General features: G+C 41.4%; 2 protein-coding genes across 4 annotated transcripts in view; one reads left to right on the top strand and one right to left on the bottom strand.

Annotated features, from left to right (window-relative positions):
* Window positions 1-57: 57 nt before the first annotated feature.
* GPN1 (GPN-loop GTPase 1) lies at window positions 58-15,690 on the bottom strand. 2 transcript variants are annotated; one of them, XM_071742423.1, is made up of 14 exons: window positions 15,395-15,690; window positions 15,227-15,320; window positions 14,201-14,240; window positions 13,036-13,102; window positions 12,274-12,311; window positions 11,684-11,762; window positions 11,492-11,586; window positions 9,674-9,719; window positions 6,414-6,560; window positions 3,111-3,193; window positions 2,572-2,611; window positions 1,777-1,867; window positions 1,214-1,321; window positions 58-616 (listed from the first exon to the last, which is right to left on the bottom strand). In XM_071742423.1, the coding sequence occupies exons 1-14, from the start codon at window positions 15,476-15,478 to the stop codon at window positions 525-527; spliced, it is 1,104 nt and encodes a 367-aa protein (XP_071598524.1). In that variant the 5' UTR covers window positions 15,479-15,690; the 3' UTR covers window positions 58-524. The 2 variants fall into 2 exon arrangements, with proteins under 2 accessions (XP_071598524.1, XP_071598525.1); XM_071742424.1 differs by lacking the exon at window positions 14,201-14,240 and having other exon boundaries at window positions 13,036-13,109; window positions 15,395-15,612.
* The window catches only part of ZNF512 (zinc finger protein 512), a 23,103-nt gene continuing 17,766 nt past the window's right edge, over window positions 15,622-20,958 (top strand). Inside the window, exons 1-3 of one of the 2 annotated variants that reach the window (XM_071742422.1) lie at window positions 15,622-15,783; window positions 18,167-18,225; window positions 19,510-19,715. In XM_071742422.1, coding sequence (XP_071598523.1) covers window positions 15,760-15,783; window positions 18,167-18,225; window positions 19,510-19,715 — 289 coding nt within the window. In that variant the 5' untranslated portion in view covers window positions 15,622-15,759. The remainder of the gene's footprint in view (window positions 15,784-18,166; window positions 18,226-19,509; window positions 19,716-20,958) is intronic. The other variant, XM_071742421.1, reaches the window with a different exon arrangement.

The following is a 20,958-nucleotide window of genomic DNA, read 5'->3' as shown; positions in this document are numbered from 1 at the left end:
AAAGTAGTCTCACGTTAGAATGATGAAATTACATCTCTTGCTATTAATCACTAGCCATTTGTTAGTATATAAAATATATTTAATTGAAAGCAAAACATCAAACACCAGACTGATGAAGTTTCATACAGCAGAGATTTCACTTGTGTCCTGGCTGCAGCAGACACCTGTCTGTACAATGTGAAAAGAGAGCACTTTTGGAGACCTACTCCAGATGCTGGCACTGTCAGAGCTCAAAAATCAAAGCTCTCAACAGGCATATCTAAAGTACCTGGAGATAAAAGAAAGTGCTATCTGTCTCCTTCAAATTCAGGAAGTCACAGTGGCAGATGGCCAAATGTGCAGTCAGTTGGACAGAATGTCTTCAACTCGTATGACCAACAATTACTGCAGGGAAAAAGACAAATGTATCGGAACAAGCTGTTTAAAGACAGACTTCATGTGTGGGTCCACTCAGGTTTCTTTATGCTGTTCCTTTACTGCTGAATCCATTACAAGGGATTCCAAACCCTTTGTTTCTGAAGGTCTCATTCATTTGGGCTGCTGCTTCTCTGGTATTTCATCCGTGTCTCTTGCATGAAATTTCTGAAGGCTGGTTCTTCATGACTGTCCTCAGTAACTGGGGGGAAAAAAACCCCACAGTTCAGTACTACTTCAGAATTTGTTCTACTTGTGTTACTGAAAAAAGCTAGTCAGAGTAGTCAGAGCAACACGTAGAATCTAATTGCTCTTCCACTTCACTACAAAGCAAAAGAAATAAGCGATTCTAAAAATCACAGGAACAGGAAATAATGAAGACTGAGCCTGTGAGCTCTGTAAGAGAAAAATCAAATACTGTAAGAACTTAAAGGCTGCTCCAAGACCAAGAGTCACAGGAAAAGGGAAGAGAGCCAGGGGCTGACATTGTAAGGCCAAAAAGATACAACATGTGTTAATCAGGTTCAGAGCTTGCTGTATACTCCCTCCAAGTTATCTGGTTCATGCATGTTTTACACCTATTAAAAATGATTACTTGAATAGAAAATTTCCAGTTGAACTTTCACAAAGGTTAGAATGGTCTCACTGGACTAAGCTGGGATTCTGCTACAGATTCAGACACCTATGTTTAGGTGACTGAATATTTGGATTTTTTTTAGCTCTGATGACAGTCAATCCAGTTAATGAAAGGCAGAGGGTATTTCCTGAGCAGACCAGATCAGATCTCTCACTCCCTTACCTTCATGGTCAATGTCATCAGTATCGCTCTCCCTCTCTTCTTCTTCATCAAGAGTTCCTCGTGTCAGGATCAGCTCAGAGGGACCCATTGCAGAAGCATCATCAGACCCTTGAAGGCAACAGAAATGACTATACACAAAACAGCATGCTAATGAGTCAGTTAGTTGTGCCTTGATAATTTGCACATAACCACAGCAACTAACACCTACTCTAAAGGGACACATAGCTCCTTCTGGACTCTGCAGATAGAGGACAGATTGCACCAGGACCATAATCAAACTCATATAAGGCAACAGCTCAAACAACAGCAGGGCTTTTTCATACTCTAATTTGACTGTTTCATCTTTTTTAGAATATTTCCTTACTGCTTTATCTACACAGCAAGGTTTCTTCTCATGTCTGTGAGGCATAGAAGAGCTATGTCTAACCCATCCCACAGGAACTAAAGCCCCACTCCTCTACAATAGCATGAAGCTGCTTTCACACTTTTGCTGCGAGGACCAAAAAGCCCTCCATGACTTGTCCAGGCAGACTTCTGCAGTCAACTTAGATCTTCCAAGGTACCTGCAAGTGTGTTGCCCTGCACACACACACTGCCCATGTCCTTCCACAAGTGTTCTAGCTGCTCTCTCTTCTGTTTATTTTGAGCTTCCTCCTGTAGGTACAAAGTTACGCAGAGATTCTGAGTATGTGTAAAGCATCAGTAGAAGAGTCACCTCATCCACTTTAGCAGTCTGCCAACGAGCCAGAAAGCTGAATTCAATAACCAGGTCTTACAGCTAAGGTTACATAGAACTTTTGGATAAACATGGAAAGAAACCTCCAGCATGATGGACTTCAAGAACATTTTCAGCAGCATCAGCAAGTCAGACTCAGTGAAGTTGCACCTGCAGAACTCGAGGTGACCAGAGCTATTGATTTTTGTACTGCAATTCAGTTGCTACCAATTGTGTAAGTCAAAAGAGTACACTTGCCTGGTGTGGAAAGATACATGGATATTCTCAAAAAATCACTTCAGAATGGTATTTTTTGAGAAAGTCCCTATTCTTCTGAGTGGAAGATATAAAAATCTTTCCCAATAATTTTCTTTATTATTTATTTATCTATTTTTATTATTTAATTATTAGCATTAAAACATAACCAACCAACATGTATTTTAGAAAACATCTTTATTTTTGCTAATATATGCTCAACCAAACTGAGGAAAAAAAAGACAGATGGTGAGCTGCAGGTATGGAGTTTTTCCACACTATGATTAGAAATTAAAAGCTAGATCCTCCCAAGAAAGAGTCAACTGTGTGCATAAAAAAATGACCCCAAGACACAATGCCCAGGTATTAAATAGTTCAAAATACTTACCGCTGTTTTTCTCAGGCGTTCATATTCTGGACGATATTCTCTGAAAAGATAAATAAAGAAGGTGCATTCAGTATGAATTAATACATGATTTATATTATGTAAGGATCATATTAGAGGCTTGTTTCTTCCCCCCAAAAGTCTTCTCTGGGCTTATGTCTGAGACACATTACAGTGAGACCAATGGTACTTTTTACAGATTTGGACGCTGAGACCTTAGCAAACCTTTCTCACACTGTCTTGGGTAAGAAATTTAAGCAGCTGGGCTGGGTTAGCAATTTCCCTGATATACCTAATCAGCAGATCCACCACTCTCCTCTAACCACAGGCGTGACTTTCTCTGACAGTAATCATGCCTCTTAGGGCAGTTCAATGGAATCTCAAACAGAAAGACTGTTCACAGATTTTCAAAGTATTGTACCACCATGGAACCTGGAAATATTTCTATAATGAAGTAAGGATCAAGTGGATGTGGATACCCCCTTCTTAGAATCATGAAATAGTTTGGGTTGAAAGTGACCAAATATTATCTAACACCTTACCTCTCATATTCTTCCACAGCTTTAGAAAGCTGAACAAAAAAATCATCTAGTCCAGTACCAAGCACAGAAGAAACACCAACCACCTGTAAAAGAAAACCACATATCAGAACTGTTTCAGTAATTGAAACACATTTTTAGGTAACTGATGATCAAAGTGGGGAAGACTAAGGAGTATCTTAAAAAAACAAACCGAAACAAAACCACAAAACAAACAAACACTCAACTTAAAAAACAGGGGAATCTAATGATACCCATTTAATCATCACAATGGTATACAAGTATGCAGTAATGCTTCTGTTTCTGTCCTTACTTTCAACAACTTTCTCCACCTGCTGTAATGTTTGCTACCTGTCTGTTTGTTTCTTTGTTTGGGGTTTTCCCTTTGTTTCTTTGTCTCTCTTACAAATTTTATCAGTGGGTGTGTATGTGGGAATCACAGAATGGTATGGGTTGGAAGGAACCTGAAAGATTATCTAATTCCAGTCCTGCCTCCCAGCAGCCCAGGTTGCTACAAACCCCACCCAACCTGGCCTCAGACACTGCCAGGGATGGGGCAGAAACAGCTTCTCGGAGCAACCAGGGGCTCAGCACCCTCACTCTTCCTCCCATCTCCCCTCTTGCAGTTGGAAATTCTTCCCCTCCTCCCCATCCCATCCCTCCAGGACTGTGTCCAAAGTCCCTGCCCTATACAGCTTTGCTCAGGAAACCTGAGTCTGCACTCATCGTTGTACCTCCAATGTCAATACCCCCAAAAAAACCATAGTTAAGACACTATGATATCTAAACATAAGGAACAAGATCAAGCAACTCAAAAGAAAGATGAAGTCTTTCTTTTGTTTACTTGGTTACTGTTGATAACCTGAGTTCCCTTTCTGAACCTAGTGTCATAAGTGGTTATTGTGCTGCAATATCAAGGAGCAAAACAGATCACAAGAACTGACCTTTTGCTTCTGAAGTTCAATCTAATACTTTGCATTTAGATGAAGCACATTTTAAAAGGCACCCAAATCCAACCCTCAGACCAGCAAGAGGTGGAGAATTTAATCAGTTACTAAGGCAATACATTCAAAATGCCCATCTGCTTTCTAATGTGAACTTGTCTGCCATTACACTTCTGGCCATTATTTCTGCTTTATTAGGTCAATTATCTAAAAATACCGTTAATTAAGATTATTACTAGCCAGTACTTGGTGACCCTTAGGAATCTTACACCCTCTATTGAAAGTTCTCACTCTCTTTCATAAGCAAGGCAGTCTTAACTACTCCCTTTCAAATGTAAGACTTCTTCCAACACAGAGATGCATTTTATCAATACTACAGTAAATATGCAGACAAGTAAGCAACAGATAGATAGGATTTTAAGTGTTAGCCTAGGCACTGTGCTGATATATAATACTTATACTTTCATTGCACTTAACTACAAGCTGCTTTCTACTCTATAATCCTCTACATGAGTCCTGCTTTCCAGATTGTTCTGATAGCAAAAGATGCAAATGAAAAGCCAATTAGCAAATCAAGACTACAAAGCTCTTTAGTCCTGTATATGGCACCACTAGAATATGTTTCATAATACTGTACATTGCTCCATAGAGGACACATATTTTTTGTCTTGGCTAAATTATAATCATCTAGAGGAAAGGAATAACTTTTTATTTTACTGACTTCCTTGTAACATCCATAAAGCCATTTGCTTGCTTTTTTGTTAAGTAAAAGCTGACAAAAAATGAATTAGCTAAAGCCTTTTAGCACAGACAATGGGATCATTGACATACTTAAAGGTATACTGTTTTAAAAGAAACTGAATGGACTTAACCCAGTGAGTAGGAAAAAAGCCACAGTTCTTGCATCAGAAAACATGCGGGATTTTTTCTGTTTGTTTCTGAGACTCTTTCCCTTCTTACCTGTAATATATGTGTGTGTTTGTGAATTCATGTTGAATAATTATTTGAATAATTATAAAGTGTTTAGTAACACAAGTTTTATAAAGTATTTTGCTAACCCCATTTTGAGAGTACCAATAATATATCTGCCTTCAACATTGTGGAAGATGCAAATATAACTGTTCTTTGTGTAACTACAAGGCTTAGGGAAACAAGAAACAAGACATCCACAGTTTCCGTACCTTGAAAACGCTACAATGTATATTCCGTTGTGCTAATCTAAGCTGATTTTGCTGCTCACCACCTAGCGTTGCAATTTAAGGTGGTTTTACTGCAGACTGCAGAGTGTTCCACAGGTAAGGGCGACGGAGCGCATGTGCGGTATCGAAGGGTAACAAGAGGGGAAACTGAGGCAGACACTGACTTTATCTAACGACCACCAGATGGGGGTCAAAAAGACCCTCAGAGATAAAGTGGGCATGCGCCTTTGAAGGCCCACCTCTTCCAAGAACTAATAAACCTAATCCAGCCTATTCCTAGAACAGTCATGAATATGTATTAGAATAGTTATGAATATGTATTAGGGCACGTAATATAAGCTAAAAGATTAAACTTTACGGTGCATGTGAGTGGAGCGGAGACTCCCCACACACCCAGAGCTGTTTTGCTTATTGCAATTTTATTGATTAAATTAAACCATTAACAGAAGAATTTTGAGTCTCGGTCATTTATAACATTACCTACATAGTAAATTGCCCAACTTGACACTTTCAGAACAAGGAAAATTACCTCACATGGGAGACACTGCAACACAGAACATTACCTTGTACCAGCCCATCTTAGCTTTCTTCTGGTGACTGATCACTATTCACTATGAAATGATTCAGGCTGCCATTCAGTGTGACAACCAACAGAAGTCACTTTACATTCAAGCCAGCAAATCATCACTCTCAGTGCCATGCTTATCAGCAGATTCCAGTTCAAAAGGGCAATGAAAAGCCCTTTTGCAGGACAGAACAGTTGAGGCTGGAAGATACCTCTGGAGATCATCTGTATAACCTCTTCTGTCCCAAAAGCAGGATTAACTAGAATAGGTTGCTCCAGATCTTGCCTGAGCTTGTTCTGAGTATCTCCAAGTTTGGAGACTCCAGTTTCCCTGGATCATCTGTTCCCGTGTTCAATCACAAAAATTATAGTATAATCACAAAAATTATAGTATATCTTTTTTCCTCTTTCTTACAACGTAGTTTCCTGTATTTTACTTTGTTACCTCTTGTCCTTTCACAGGGCACCACTGACAAGAGCCTGCCTCAATTTTCCTTACATCCTCCCATCAGGTATTTATACACATCAGTAATATCTTCCTGGAGCTTTCTCTTCTCCAGGCTTTTACAAGAGGTAGTAAAAAGAGGAAGATTCTTACCTTCAGTGAACTATAAAACTCATCCAACACTAAACTCATAGAACGAGTCAGGTTACTGACATAGGATGTCTCTTGATTCAGGGCATCCTGAAAAGTCTCAAAGTCCTGCATCCATTCTACTGCAAAACTGTGGTCAATTATGTCTGTCTGGAAAGAGAAGAGAATTTTCAGAAATAATGGCAATGAATTCTTAGCCTTTGGCTATTAAGTGGACAAATTTAAAAATTCCATTTAAAATTTATTCTCAAAACAGTGCTCTTTTCAAAATATTCAGCCCTGGTCTCAAGTTTTCCAAGCTCTGTTTTTATCAAATCAACTACTAGAATACAGAGAGAGAAGCCAACCAACCACTGTCCCAGTTTTACGAAGGGATGTTTAGGGATACAATTCCAAGTCTGAAGGCTTTTACAGTTTACTGGAAAGGCGAATCCAGAAATTCCCCACTGTACAACTCTACAATTTTTTTTTTTCCTCTGGAAATCTTAACATTCCTTAAATCTGTTTGTCACTGCACATATATAAGTTCCTTGGGATTCTACCATTCTTCACTAGAATTGGTTTCAAAATGCTTCTCAAAAATTCAAATGTTGTTGGGTTTTGTGATGGTTTTCTGTTGGGAGAGTTTTTGGAAGAAAACAGACGTGAGCAATCCTGACTATTTAGCATTAGCCAGAGTGAGCTAAGGGCCTTAAGGCCCAGCTGCAAGGTTATTAGAAGATCACCCATGGGCAAAAGATAAGGGAGTTGGCAGCAGAAAAGAAGAATGACAGGATGGGAAAGCATCACATAGACAGCACATAAACAGTTGTATTTAACCAGTTAGATAGTCCCCTGTGGCATATGAAGAATGTGTTGTACCAATCAGCAATACGCTTTTATTATGTTATCAGCCTGACTGTGTATAAAAGGGCTACCACTACTCTCAATAAACAGCAATACTTTGACTACATTAATCTGCATGTTGTCCACTGTTCTCCCGCAGTTTTCTTCATTGTAGTTAGTATGAGGCTATGTTTTAGATTTGTGCCAGAAACCATGTTTGTTGTGCTGGAAACCCCCTATGGCTGGGAGTGCACAGGAAGCTGGGAGGAGATACAGCTGGGACATCTGGCCCCAAGGATATTTCATACTTCATCGCCAGCTGGGGTTAGATCACAACAGCTTTACTTTTCACCAAAGGCTAAGCATTTAGGTTAGATATTAGAAAGAATTTCTTTACGGAGAGGGTGATCAGGCAATGGAATGGACTGCCCGGTGAGGTGGTAGATTCTCCGTCCCTGGAGACATTTAAAAAGAGACTGGATGTGGCACTCAGTGCCATGGTCTAGCAACCGCACCGGTGGGTCAAGGGTTGGACTTGATGACCTCTGAGGTCCCTTCCAACCCAGCTAATTCTGTGATTCTATGATCAGATCAAAACGAACTTACGCATCCCAAGCCTTGGGGCCTACCTTGCCTTACATACACCAATGAAGTAATTTATTCTTGTCATTTTTAAAAATGCATTTTCTTAAGAGAGAATGATTTTTCTACCTCATGCCTTTTTCTACAGGAAAAGTTTTACAGCTTATTCTAATTACTCTCTGGAGTTATAAGGAAAACAGTGTACAAAAACTTGCTAAGTAAGCAAGCAGGTATCAAAAACACACAGGGCTTGGGTCATTGGGAAGATGTATGCAATAGGAGCATCTCAGGCACTAATCCTGCTTGGTTGGTGTAAAATGTCACATTCACAGCACAGGTTTCCTCAAGGAAGCATGTGGGACACACATGTGCACACAGGCAAAGCTTGCTCTGCTGGGGACCAATTCCCTGAGTACAAAGATGCCTGTGAGGAAAAGGAGGAGTACTCACACCACAGATCTAATGGGACTCAATATCAAATTATGTTTAAAGAGATGACTGCATGTTTAAAAGCATTCCTTTAAGGCTACAAGTACTGTGTATAACAGCAGAGGTGCACCCTTAGGTGAGTGTTTCCTGGCAGACACGGGCATATTTTTGGTGTCACTGAACCAAACTCCTTTCACATAAAGTCTTGCCTGCTACAATACATGGGGCTTCTTCCCCAAAACAGACAGATTTTAAAAAATTCCAACTGTGAGTCATCAGCCCACCACTGAGTAGAAACAGTGATTGAAGACAATTCTTCTGATAAGTAAATAACTTACCCTTAGTTTTCAAATGTAAATTTATTCAAGCCCAGGGTTAGGGTTAGGGTGGGAAAAAGGTGCAAAATAAAAGACTTGCTGGCCCATCCCAAAGGTCCCCTGGTCCGCTGTTCTGCCCTGGGGATATCAGCAGTGCACACGAAGGAAGGAGCAGGGACATAAGGAGTTTTTCCTCGGTGAAAATCCCAGTTCTGAGAAACGTTTAACTTCAGGATTTAATCACAGTTATATATCCAACATTATATCCCTATCACAGGCTGCATCCATACCCTTGTCTTGACATTCATGACAGCAAACTCACTGAGATGCCTTTCATACTGTTCTTGAGGAGATTTACATTTCAGCTGCCCTACACTGGAGATCTTCGCAAAAAATAGAAGTACCTCCTGATTGATTAGAAGGTGCTATTGGAGAATTTCTTTGGAAGCACCTGGAATCACACCAGTAAGAAGCCCTGTTGAGCTTCTGCACTACTCCTGTTTCCAGACTAGGGAACCAATTTATTTTCTGGCCTACAACATCCATGAACTGGTGTTTAAGACAACCCTGATCTGGTTTCCATTTCAGACACAGCAGTTGACAGCATTTTGAGAAGAACAAGACTAGTGCCTCATGGAGGCATTGCTGCATCCACTCCAGTTACATGCTGAAAGCAAAGGATTTGGGAAGCTTCCTACCTAACAGGTAAACAAAATAACAACCAAGAAATAAAAAGAAAATTCCCACAGTGAGTTACCAGCTGATGTGGAATAGAAACAATGATTGAAGACAATTATTCTGATCAGTAATGAACTTACCCTTATGTTTCAAATCTAAATTTCCTTATAGCCCAGGGTTAGGGTGCAAAACACTTCAGCTGTTCATGTCACCCTTAACTTGAATGTTTGGGTGTAACTGCCAATCCCTGTCTTCTTGTGCATGTGTATACCAGAATAAAGACCTTTTTTAGATTCAATTTCAGCCTGCTGCTCCCTCCCAGCCTTTATTTTCTAGAAATGTTGATATTTTAGTAAGACAAAGACCCTACAGCAGAGCAACCTAAGCAGAACAATGTTCCAGTAGGAAACAGAAACTGTAGCTTTAACTTACTTTGTTCATGACAACAATGAAAGGTAGCTTTGTCTTGTACAGGATACTGGAGTGGGAACAAAAAAAAAAAACAAATAAACACATTAAAAATTAATTTAAATCACCCTAAAATAAATAAATTTTTAAAACCCCAAAAGTTAAGCATAAGACAGACAATACTTGTGCAAAACTGAATACATCTGCCTTCAGAAGATAACTACTTTCCTCTGCATTAATTGGAATGTAATTTTCACCCAGATCCTGCTTACCATAATTGAAGAGTATCCCCTCCAAGATATAAGCATATAACTGTAAGATATAAAAACTCCTTCTGCCCCCCCAGTTGATTTTGATTACTATTTTCTGAATCTCAGGTTGCAGTTTTTATATCTCTTTGCATTTTCTAATTATTCTGACTCAAACCTTAGGTTCTGCGATATTATTCATGAACTGACCAAGGAATTCAAATAACTTGAAACATCTATAAATCAAAACTACAGCGACACATGAGCTTACATGTTAATTTGCCTACATGTAATGCAACATTATTTCCCTGTATGCAACATTTGCTCAACGCTAATCTCAGAAAATGCAGTATATGGTAAGACACATTTTGATTGCTTCTGTCACAATGAGCTTCTGACCTTGGTACAAGCATTAATAGTTTGGGTTTTTTTAAACTTTTTACCAATATTTACCATGAATTATGACAGCTCTAGATATGTTGATCTTTACATAAGTATCTAGCCCCTGGCTTAACATGAAAGAAAACAGAAAAATCCATGTATGGGGAGGAAGACAATGAGTCAAGAACTCTATGGCATGCTGAATTCCAAAGAAATACTGAAAAATCACTGGAAGTATCAATAATATTTTTTAAATTAGTAAGATATTATGTTTACAAGCAGGAACTTAAACCTGGACATCTTGATACATCTTAAATAAATTATTTCATAAGTGACAGGCACTGTGTTAGAGCTACTGTAAATAGCCTTCACCATACTACAGTCTCATGAATTACTTAATGTTTTTAGTGGGAGTTTTGTCCCAACAACCTCCAGATGTCCACTGGCACCAACATTATTTTGCTTATCCAATGGGAAAACCTAAGAGAATAACCACAAAGAGAATAACCAAACCATCAGATTAAGTGGGTGTGATGTATCAGTGTGTGCTGGCAGCCCAGAAAGGCAACAGTACAGTGGGCAGCAGCAGAAGCAGCGAGGCCGGCAGGTCCAGGGAGGGGATCCTCCCTGGCTCCTTTGCTCACGTGGTACCACACCTTGAGCCCTGTGTCCAGCTCTGGGGCCCACGGTACCACACAGACACAGAGTTTTTGGAGCAGATCCAGAGGAGGCCACAAAAACACTCAGAGGACTGAAGCACCTCTCCATTGAGGACAGGCTGAGAGGGCTAGGGTTGTTCAGCCTGGAGAAGGGAAGGCTTTGGGGAGAACTTACTGTGCCTTTCAGTATTTAAAAGGAAGACAGAGGGAAATTTACCAAGGCCTGCAGTGACAGTACAAGGGGAGACAAACAGAAAGAGGGCAGATTTAGATTGGACATGAGGAATAAAGTTTTTATGGTGCCAGTGGTGAGACATTGGAGCAGGGTGTCCTGGGAAGCTGTGGGTGCCCCATTACTGGATGTGTTCAAGGTCAAGCTCAACAGGGCTTTGAGCAACCTGGTCTAGTGAAAAACGTTCCTGCCCATGGAACTGGTATAGATTAGATGGTTTTGAAAGGTCTATTTCAACCCAAACCATTCTATGACTCCACTGCAAAACAAGTATCAAAGACAGCAATCAAAGCAGATGGACTGCATTTTCAGCTTTTCTTACCTGCAGGCATACAGCATGTTGGACATAAAAGTTATAGGGTTAGTACTGCGAGAGGTGTCCATCACATAAACAACAACTGAAGGAAAAGAGGAAGCCTGGAAACAAGTAGAATATATTTTAATTAGAAGTGTATGCTGTCCAACAGCTACTTCTTTCACAGAGCCTCGCTGTTAAGTCATGTAGAAAACTTACCAAGGCCTCAGTTATGATGGTTCCTGATGCTGACCAGGTGAAAACCTCAATTTGCCCTGGTGTGTCAATGATAACATACCTGGTAAAAGTCATCCCCAACATACAACAATGGAAAATTAGTTTAGCACAAGGTCCTCTTCTGACTAGACTACCAGAAGCAAGTAACAACAAATCACAAGATTATTCTGCTACAAATCGGAAAGGCTACTCCCAAACACTGACATGATTTATAAGCGTGCTTGAAAATTTCCTGCATGAATTTTTTATTTTAGAAGCATGTGCCCACTTCAGATTCTATTACAGCTGAAGGCACAATTTGACAATTAGTACCCCAGACTTTTCAGAAGAATTAGTTCTTGCCTGAATATTGTGTAAGAAAAAATTACAGTCTAACGGAAAAGCAGAACTGGAATCAGCAGACATTTCGTTGATCCAAAGAAAGTCTAGATTATCTGTTCTAATTCTGAGTCCTTTTCCACGTAAAATTTAAAGCAAAGCTGAAAACCAACTGCATGCAGAGAACCTTTTTACAATTTCAGGTGATTTTCCCACTGATACTAAAGCAGTAGAACTTGATACCATGTACTCACTTGGATGCATTTTGTCTTTTTTCAATAAACTTCATCACCTGATTAAAACAAGGAGTACACTTTGTATTTAGTTGCAACACAGGAAACTTTCATCATAATTTGTAACATTAACTTGCACAGTTTAATGTATGTATCAAAAGAAAATCAAAGTGTCCTAGTTTTATAATGTGTGTGAAAATGCCATACTGAGAAAGGGTAGAAAATGCTTAGGTGCTGCACACAGGACAAAGACAACTTGGATTTTGTCTGTGTTCTAGTGCTGACTAAAGAAATGGCTTAACAAATGCAGCTCTCCCTTACTTTATCACTAAGAGATTGTCCACTGTCCCAATATGTCACACAAGTTCCCACCCCGGTGCTGATTTAGCATGGTGATTTAACAGAGCAGTCAATTATCAAATAACCCTAGGAAAACTAGAAAAAGCACTTCCAGAAGCAAGCTTCCCTACTTCAAAATCAGAGAATTCGTATGAAAGACTTTGTTGTGAATACAGTGCATCAGAAGAGTTCTGCACATGCCTGAACACAGTTCTGTACACACAGCTTCCCAATTTCACTTCTAAAAAAGCTGGAAAACTGAAATCTCTCAAATGAAAGCCAATGCACTTTGGCTGCTTTGTAAAACTCATGCTTCTGTATGGAGAATACTCAAAAAAAATATTAGGAGGATACATAAATGCAGTGATAAGACTCCAGTTACACCCCCCCCTGCTGAGTCTCCCAGTACAGTATTCACAGCATCACACAGGAGCAACCTTGTACCTGATCAAATCTGGTAGCAAAGAGATTGAGAGAGGTCACTATCCCACCATTTGGACCCAGTCCATACCTAGACACTTTGTTTAGGAAAACAGATGATTATCAGAGAGCTTGTAACAGTTGGGCATATACAATGTGCACTGGATACCTTGCAGCAAAAGACAATACCCTTAATGCACATTTAAGTCTTCCAAGTGATGCATCAGCTTACAGGTGAAGATTTCAAAATCCTTTTTCATACATGCAGACCTGTATGCTATTTATGTTCAAAGAAAATAAGGCTTTTTTTTAAACTGCTTAAAACCTGATTTATCAGTACACACTGTCTTCTAGGTTCACTACCCTCAATATCAGAGTGTAAGGCCAGAACCCGCTCCTTAAGCACTGTTTCATGAGGTGGTTAAACACAGTAAAGGCACAGTAAAGCAAATAATGCACTTACAAACCAAACTGAAACTTACACTTGGATGTTTTGCTGGTAACTCCAAATCAAAGTGAAGAATCCTGTCCCCCACCATCTTTACTCTGTCTAAAATATTAAATTAAAGTCACACTAGCAAGTCAAACCCAAACAGTGTGTATTATCTCTACCTGCACCCAGCAGACAAAGGACCCCCATGCCCCTCTGAATGTGCAGTCATTCTAGAGTAGTGTTACTGCTCAAACCACTGTGCAGCAAGGGCCAGAAGTCCCATGCTTCTGAGATTCAAAAGGGCAACGGTGCTTTGATTATGGTCAAACAGCAGAAATCGTTTTCTTCACCTACTCTAAGAAAATAGGAATTTGCATGTTTAGACTTGATAAAATTAGACTTGTTAAAACACAGGGATCAGGCTGCTGACTTCCAGAAAGAAAGATAAAAACTCTTCGAAAAGAACAACAGAAAAAAAAAAAAGCAGGCAGGGTGCCTATTGTTTGTAAATACACACTATTGGGTAGAATCACTTTTAGCACAGGAGAAACATTACCTATGAAGTATTAAAATCTGTAGAACACATTTCTAACCTTACATGCAAGAAACATGTAGTCAAAAACTGATCTTAATGCAACATTCTGTATTACTGCAGACCCCAACACCTCCTGCCCTCTTCATTATACTCTGCAGAAGTGACAAGACTTCACAAAATCCATGATTTCAAATATATTTATTTAGACAAAAAAAGGATACTGTTTCATGACTTCTTTGTACTTCACAGTGTCCCTGATATCTAGACGAAGGATATATATAAATAGTTATAAGACATCACCTTTAAAACATTGTTCATCAGTGTGCAGAGGTGAAAGCCCTTTTTCTAGTGAATCTCCTTTGGTCTCAATAACAGATCTAGCACCAACAGAAAAAATCTCCCCCGTAGAATAAACCTACCAGACTTGCTGTGGTGTCATTAGACATATGAAAGGCAATGTAAGCCATGTGAAACACCACCAGTTCAGGTATTGAGCAGTAGTAACTGCTACAGTTGAATTTTATTCTTAGCTGATCAGCATCAGGTGACAAGGCATACTTACCCATCTGCATTATTACAGATCCAGCACTGGAACAGATACCCCAATTACTCACCTGACACCAATATAACAACTTGGGCAACCACACTGCTGATAAATTTCAGAAAGCTTAAGAGACACAAGTCTCTCAAACGTAGTGATTATTGAGCTCTTTGGAATGGCTAAACATAAGGGCTGTTTCACAGACAAGGTATTTAATTTTCTCTAAAATTCATGTACTTTAAAATAGTTATTTAATTGTACAAAGTGGTTACCGATGTTCTGAATAGAGGGAACCAAGTTGAATCTAACACGTTCACTGATGACAAATAAAGAAACCTACAGAGACCCAAACACATCAAATCAATCCAGATGACGTTAAAAAAACGTACACACACGATAGACTCTTGTCTTTGCTCCTAAAAATTCACGTGTTAAAGACTGGTGCGAGAAATAAATTATTTAAAAACAAACAAACCCCCAAAAGTTTAGTTAGGACATAAAATCTCTCAGAGAACCCGAGCAACACGTGCAAATACTTCACACAGCCCGCATCCTCCCCCGCGAAACGCATGGAAAGCACTAAGCCCAAAATTGATTGATTGATTGACTGATGATTCATTGGTCTTCTTCTGGCAGGCTCCACCACTCCGCGCCTCCCCACCCCTCCACTCCCCCCAGTGCCGGGTCCGATATGGACCGCACTCACCGATATTGGCGGGGAAGGGCAGATCGCGCACGGCGGGGTCCAGGTTGATGAGGTAGGGGGGGCAGTGCTGTCCGTGCAGCTGTGCCGTCAGACGCTGCGGGGACACCAGGAGAGGTCAGGCCCCGCCGGACACCGGCAGGTCCCACCGCTCCCAGCACCGTCCCTCACCTGCACGAAGGTGGTTTTTCCAGAGCCCGCCATGCCCAGCACTAGGAGGCACACCGGCGCCTTCGTCAGCCCGCCCGCCGCCATCTTCCCGGCACTGCCTACTCCTTCCGGGCCAGAACGCGGCCCCGCCGTGAGGTGTAGGGTGCGGAACCGGCTGCCGCCCCGCCTCCGGGCACGTACCGAGGCTACGCGCGCCCCTCCGCCCCCCGCTGGGTGGCCGGGGCAGCACCCGGAGTCCCGAACGCCCGCCCGGTGCCGCTGTGAGGGAGTCGGCCGGAAGCGGCAGGACCTCGTGGCCGCGCGAGGGAGGGCGGGGCGCGCGCTGACGTGGCGGCAGCGGCACTGGTACCATCAGCACTGGCACCATGCGGGACGACGGGGGCAGCTCGGTGAGTGCCCCTGGGCCCCGCTGTGTCGGCCGCTGCCCCGGGGAGCGGCCGGGCTGTGTCTGGGGGTGGGGGAGGCGCAAAGGGGCCGGCAGCCTCCGCGGGCTGCGTTCCGCCCTGGGGATGGCAGGAGCGGGCCGGCGGTACCGGGGCAGCCGCGGTGGGACCGATGCTCCGCCCCGAAGGTCTCGTTGGGCTCGGAAAAGCGGCCTCGGCCCGCCCGGGCGGTGAGGCCCGGCCTTGATGGGCGGCTCCGGTCTGTTACCCGGTGACTGGGCCCTGTCCCCGGCACGCGCTGCCCGGAACCGCTGCCTTCCCGGAGAGGCCGCGGCGGCCCCGAGGGTGGGACCACACGATGCTGGACGCCGGTGCCTCGGCTGCCGGGGCCGCTCACGAGCATCAGCCACGACTCCGGCGACTGCTGTGGGTCTGGGACACTGTCCCCCGGGGGGAGCTGTGGTACAGCCCGGCTCCAGGCCGCAGGGACACAGAAATGTTCCACTCACCAATGAAGTTTATTCGTCTTGTATCCATTTTCTCAGGCGCTAGGGCGATGATTTTCTTAGTCTAACGTATGCAAGGAAATGGGCTTCTTTGTTTTCCATAGTTCCAGACCTTGGGTATTCCTGCATACATTAGGTTCCTGCTTTCTAAGTGGGAATTAGACTGTGTAAATAAATACATTCAAAACATTCACTAGATGGTTCCTTCATAACTGCTTCTGTCAACATCTGAAATGAAGGCTAGACAGATAATCTCTACTGTCATCTTCTGTATTGCAGTTTCTTAATGTGTTAGGTGTGATCTAAATCTTGATCTTCACTTTGATACAAAACTTTTTAGTTCTAAAAAAATATATCATAAAATGTGCCATGTTTGTCAGTCACCTGTGCTCTTCCAATGGCAGAGTGGGCCTGTTGATTCCAGCAGACTCTGCCTCCCTCCTTTTATCTTTACAGCTTCACAAGCATAATTTTTTTCTAAGTGAAGTTTCTCCATGTGTCTGTTGTAGGGGTTTCCCAGACACTGATATTTGTACAACTAGATGCATGTAATCCATATCAAAGTGATACAAACCTATCACAGGTATTCAGTTGATTTTTTTTTTTTCCAAAGAAGACAAGATATAGTTGTGAAGTCATTGACCAGATTTCTCTCCTGCTGCTTCCACAGCCTTTCCAGAATGTGCTCCATAGTTACAGCTGAGGAGTCCATGTAGTTGATGTCTGAGCCCACTACTGAATTTCTTATCTGGTCATTGGGGTGTGTGTCCGACATTTTCTTAGTGGTGAATTTCATTTGCCTTGATGTTGCTTGTTACCTGGTTCTCATATAGCACCTGAAGTTTCTTAGCATCATCTGATAAGTCATCATACTTTTTTGACTTCTGCCAATTCTGTCATATCCCTGTTCACAGTTTTTCCCAGATGTGTAGCATTTGTTTCTAATGACTATTAGACTTCAAGCCGTGGTCTAGTTGATAACTTGCATTACATTTTCCTGTAAAGAAGATAAGAGTAATTTACCCAAATTCTTTTTTGTTGTTTTGTTTTGTTTCTTAGCCAGTTCTTCTATGTTGCAAAATACTCTGTTCCTAGGATATGGTTTTGTATTTCATATGCTCCTACCAGGCAATTATTTTTGTTTTCTAGTCTGTATAATCAAGATTTTTTTCCCAGGTTTCTCAATGACATTGAGTCATTATTACTACTTGGAAGAAGGTGATGGATAATTGTTCACATGCTAGGAACAACATACAACAAATGAGTTGTTTATACTGACTTGGCAACATCAAAGGATCTGTTAAATTACATCTTATATCTGTTAAATATATCTTAATAGCATAAGAAGCAACAGACAATAAGTGAAAAAAAAATCTTTAACCACATCACAGAATCCTTATTTACCAAAGTGAACATCTGGGCAGCTGATAGAATATGACAAAACAATTTAGATAAATGAAAAGAGGACATAAAAGAGACTGGGGAGAACATTCTTGCCATGGTAAATGCAATAATTACTTCATTACAGGAAAAAAAAGTATTATGTGAAATCTAGAAAGCTAGGATCTAAAATATTTGTCATTGTGTGATAAGTCTAGGCAAAAAGCAGGCACCACTGAATGGACTGGAGACAACACTCTATCAACTTGCCCCTTGCCCCAGTGCAAGGGGAATGAAGGGCTTTCAAATGGGGAGTGTGGGGGGCTCATCCCTGTCTTGACTGCAGCTCTAATCAGCTGGAGCTGAGAAGGTGAAACACTCTGTGATGTCCTTTTCAAAGGATCCCCTCACCCCCTGTGTGTGGGTAACTGTTTACTGAAAAAGGAAACATCCAAAAAGAATAAAAAATTCTTCGGCTAATGTGAGTTTTTCTACTTTGTTAGGATACCGAGCCTGAACATCACAGACAACAGGAAGTGAAGAGGTCTCTGGGAAACAAAAAGTATGTGAATGTATCCTGTCTGGTTTGACTGAGGGCAAAAATAAACCGAGAAATTCCTATTGGAAAACCATATCTGGTCTTCACATAATATTCTCAATTTTAAGAGCTGTGACAATTTTTGTTTGCATGACAAGTCTGTCAATTGACTTGGCTTATTAATTTGTAGAAGTGCCTTCCTGACACATCAAGGATTGTTTGCTTTCATTTATTGTTTTTTAAAGGATTTTAACATTAGGAAGACAAATGTTTTATGTTCAAGGCCAAACCGTGTTCATAAATCTGTGTATTTTGAGTGTGACTACAACTGGAAAGCTTTAATTTGATAAATTGTCTAGCCACTTTTCTGCAGAACCTCCTTAAGAATAATATATACTGATCTGACCTGGTACCATAAGCATACCCCACTTCCTAATTTCTGGATTGATGTGTTAAAACATATGAGCTCCACAACTCAGGGTGTGGGACCTTATTGCTGGGTGATCATCACAGTCATCCTTCATTTCTTCTACTTTTTTCAGTTTGTGAATGGTGGTAGCAATGGGATGTGTTAAAAAGCACTGCTGTTTTCTGTTCTTTCCTCTTACATTACTGGTATTTTCCCAGTGTATAGATTCTCTGTGCTTCTTTGCACCCAGCCATTTTGCTGTCAGGTACAGCATTGTGAGTGTCCAGGCATTTCAGGGCTGTGCGAAATATTTGAGAATAGCAAAGCAAAGTTCCCTCTGATCTCTAAGAAGAAAGCAGCGCTGTTGGCTAGTGCAAATTTGTAAGATATACTGTAAGGCTGTCTTCATTACTGACGGTTAAAATTCTTTCTGGCTTTACGTCTTTTACCTGTGTCAAGGTCACCTCTGGTGAGTGGGAATACACAGAGGAAGGCATCTTGCCCTTTGTGGAGTGGAAGTGGTCTCTTCTATCACAGAAGATACCAGTCTTTTATGATGGGCTGCAGAAGAATTCTTATATTCCACATTGATTTATTGCTTAAGGGTAAATGTACATTTTTAAACAGAGATTAACTTGTGCCGCTTAAGTGTGCAGTGGGATGAATGTTTTCTCTGGTTTCAAGTAGCTTTCTGATGTCATTCTGTAAAATATGTACAGAAAAATAACATTTGGGATGTTTTATCATGCTGGAACTTTTCAGTTCACAAACTTAGGCGATCCAGTGAAGTGTGAGATGAGTTTTTAGAGTGCTTAGGGAGATAAGTGAATGTTGTCTGTGAACTTACTGTGGTTTTGGGTGCATACATATACTTAGGATTCCAAGTTGATGTTTTCTAGGTCTGAGCAATTTGAGGAGGTGGAGGCTCCTGCCCTAGGACTGCACAGTAACTATGATGAGACAGTCAGCAACATTTCTGCCTCACCCAAGAGTGAAGTGAACGGAAGTGCAGAGTCCAGAAGCAAGCGGACTATCCGCAGGCCTGCTTACTGGTTGGAAATGAGAGGAATAAAAAATGGCGTTAAGAAATCTTCAGAAAAGAAAGGTACTTGTCACTCTTGGCTCATTGCAAAGCCATGTTTCTCTCTGGTTCTTTTATGATATGACTTAAGAAAGACATGCTGCAAATTAGGCACAAATCACAAGCTTGGTAATGCTGCTCATGTATTAGAGGTAAACTTCCTTGACTGCAGAACCATGGGGAAAATTCTCTGATGTTACCCAATTCCTATTGAGTGGCTTGTCTATTAAAATTAATTATTCTGTGGCTGAACTCAGTTTTATCTGTAGAAGAGGTATGTGCAAGGGTTCTGCCAGTCATATCAGGAATATGCTGTGAGAGCTTTAAAAGCAGAACAAGTCTAAAGTTGTAGAAAATGGAACCATTCAGCAGTATTGTGGACGAGATAAGGCTGTTGTGGTTGATAGATTATTATGTTTTAAGGATGTTTTTATTTATTTTGTTTTCTCACATTTTTCACTTATGAACTCCCGATTCAGAGTGGTTTAGGTCTTACTTGTTGTAGGACCATTAGGAGCCATGCCAGTGGGTGGTGTAGACATTACAGGCAGGCTCCCACTCACAGACACTGCTCTCTCCCCTGGTCCTTCTGTTGTGGTTTCGGGCATGACCAGACTTGCATACTGACCAACACAAGCAAATGGCCCTTTTTATCCTGGTACAGTCCTATTTTCCCACATTTGATCCTCCCCTAATCAGCCAATTCTCTTCTTTTCCCTTCCTTTGAAGGGAAACTCCAAAACGTCTCAGTCTTGTGTAATCCTGAAGTGTTCTTTGCCTGCTTCCCATGTGTCACATGACCCTAGCCATTAACACCACACTCTCCCTTCTCACCATTCTTCCCCTTTACCACTTCCAAAGTGTGCTCCAGAGAGCAGCTCCCATTGGCTCATCCTGCTGGGTCTCCTGGGACAGACCTGGGAGGAAGGTGTCTGATTCTTTGTGTCCATAGTTTGGGTTCTTTTGCCTGCCACTGAGCTTCTGTACTTCTCTGCGTTCATGAAGATAAGCTTTAGGGAGGCCTGGAAATAATGAGGGGAAGCAGAATAATACCTGTGTTTCCCTGCCTGTTGTTTCTCTGTGCTCCTTTTTGTGTGTGTGCAGTTGAGCTTTTTATGACCTAACTTAACATCTTTCCTGAGGAGCATTGTTTTTCCAGGCCTCATACTGGCACTGTTTCTTCCACATTTTGTGTTTGGGAAGATTGCAGGCTATGGAGTGTCTAAATGTTACTAAGTCAAAAGATGGTATCTAACTCACTGGTGTC

Source organism: Heliangelus exortis, chromosome 3, assembly GCF_036169615.1.
Source record: "Heliangelus exortis chromosome 3, bHelExo1.hap1, whole genome shotgun sequence".
NCBI classification, from domain to species: domain Eukaryota; kingdom Metazoa; phylum Chordata; class Aves; order Apodiformes; family Trochilidae; genus Heliangelus; species Heliangelus exortis.
Note: the sequence above shows the minus strand (reverse complement) of the source record. Positions and strands in the feature narration are given on the sequence as shown.

What these genes read in the sequence shown, in the direction of transcription:
- GPN1 (XM_071742423.1), bottom strand. Translation starts at nt 15,478, where the DNA reads ATGGCGGCGGGCGGGCTGACGAAGGCGCCGGTGTGCCTCCTAGTGCTG. An exon ending in TACAAAGAAGTCATGAAACA is followed by an intron (nt 13,103 to 14,200) that starts GTATCCTTTTTT and finishes CAAAGTGTCTAG; the next exon opens with GTATGGACTGGGTCCAAATG. An exon ending in TGATGACATTGACCATGAAG is followed by an intron (nt 617 to 1,213) that starts GTAAGGGAGTGA and finishes TTTTCCCCCCAG; the next exon opens with TTACTGAGGACAGTCATGAA.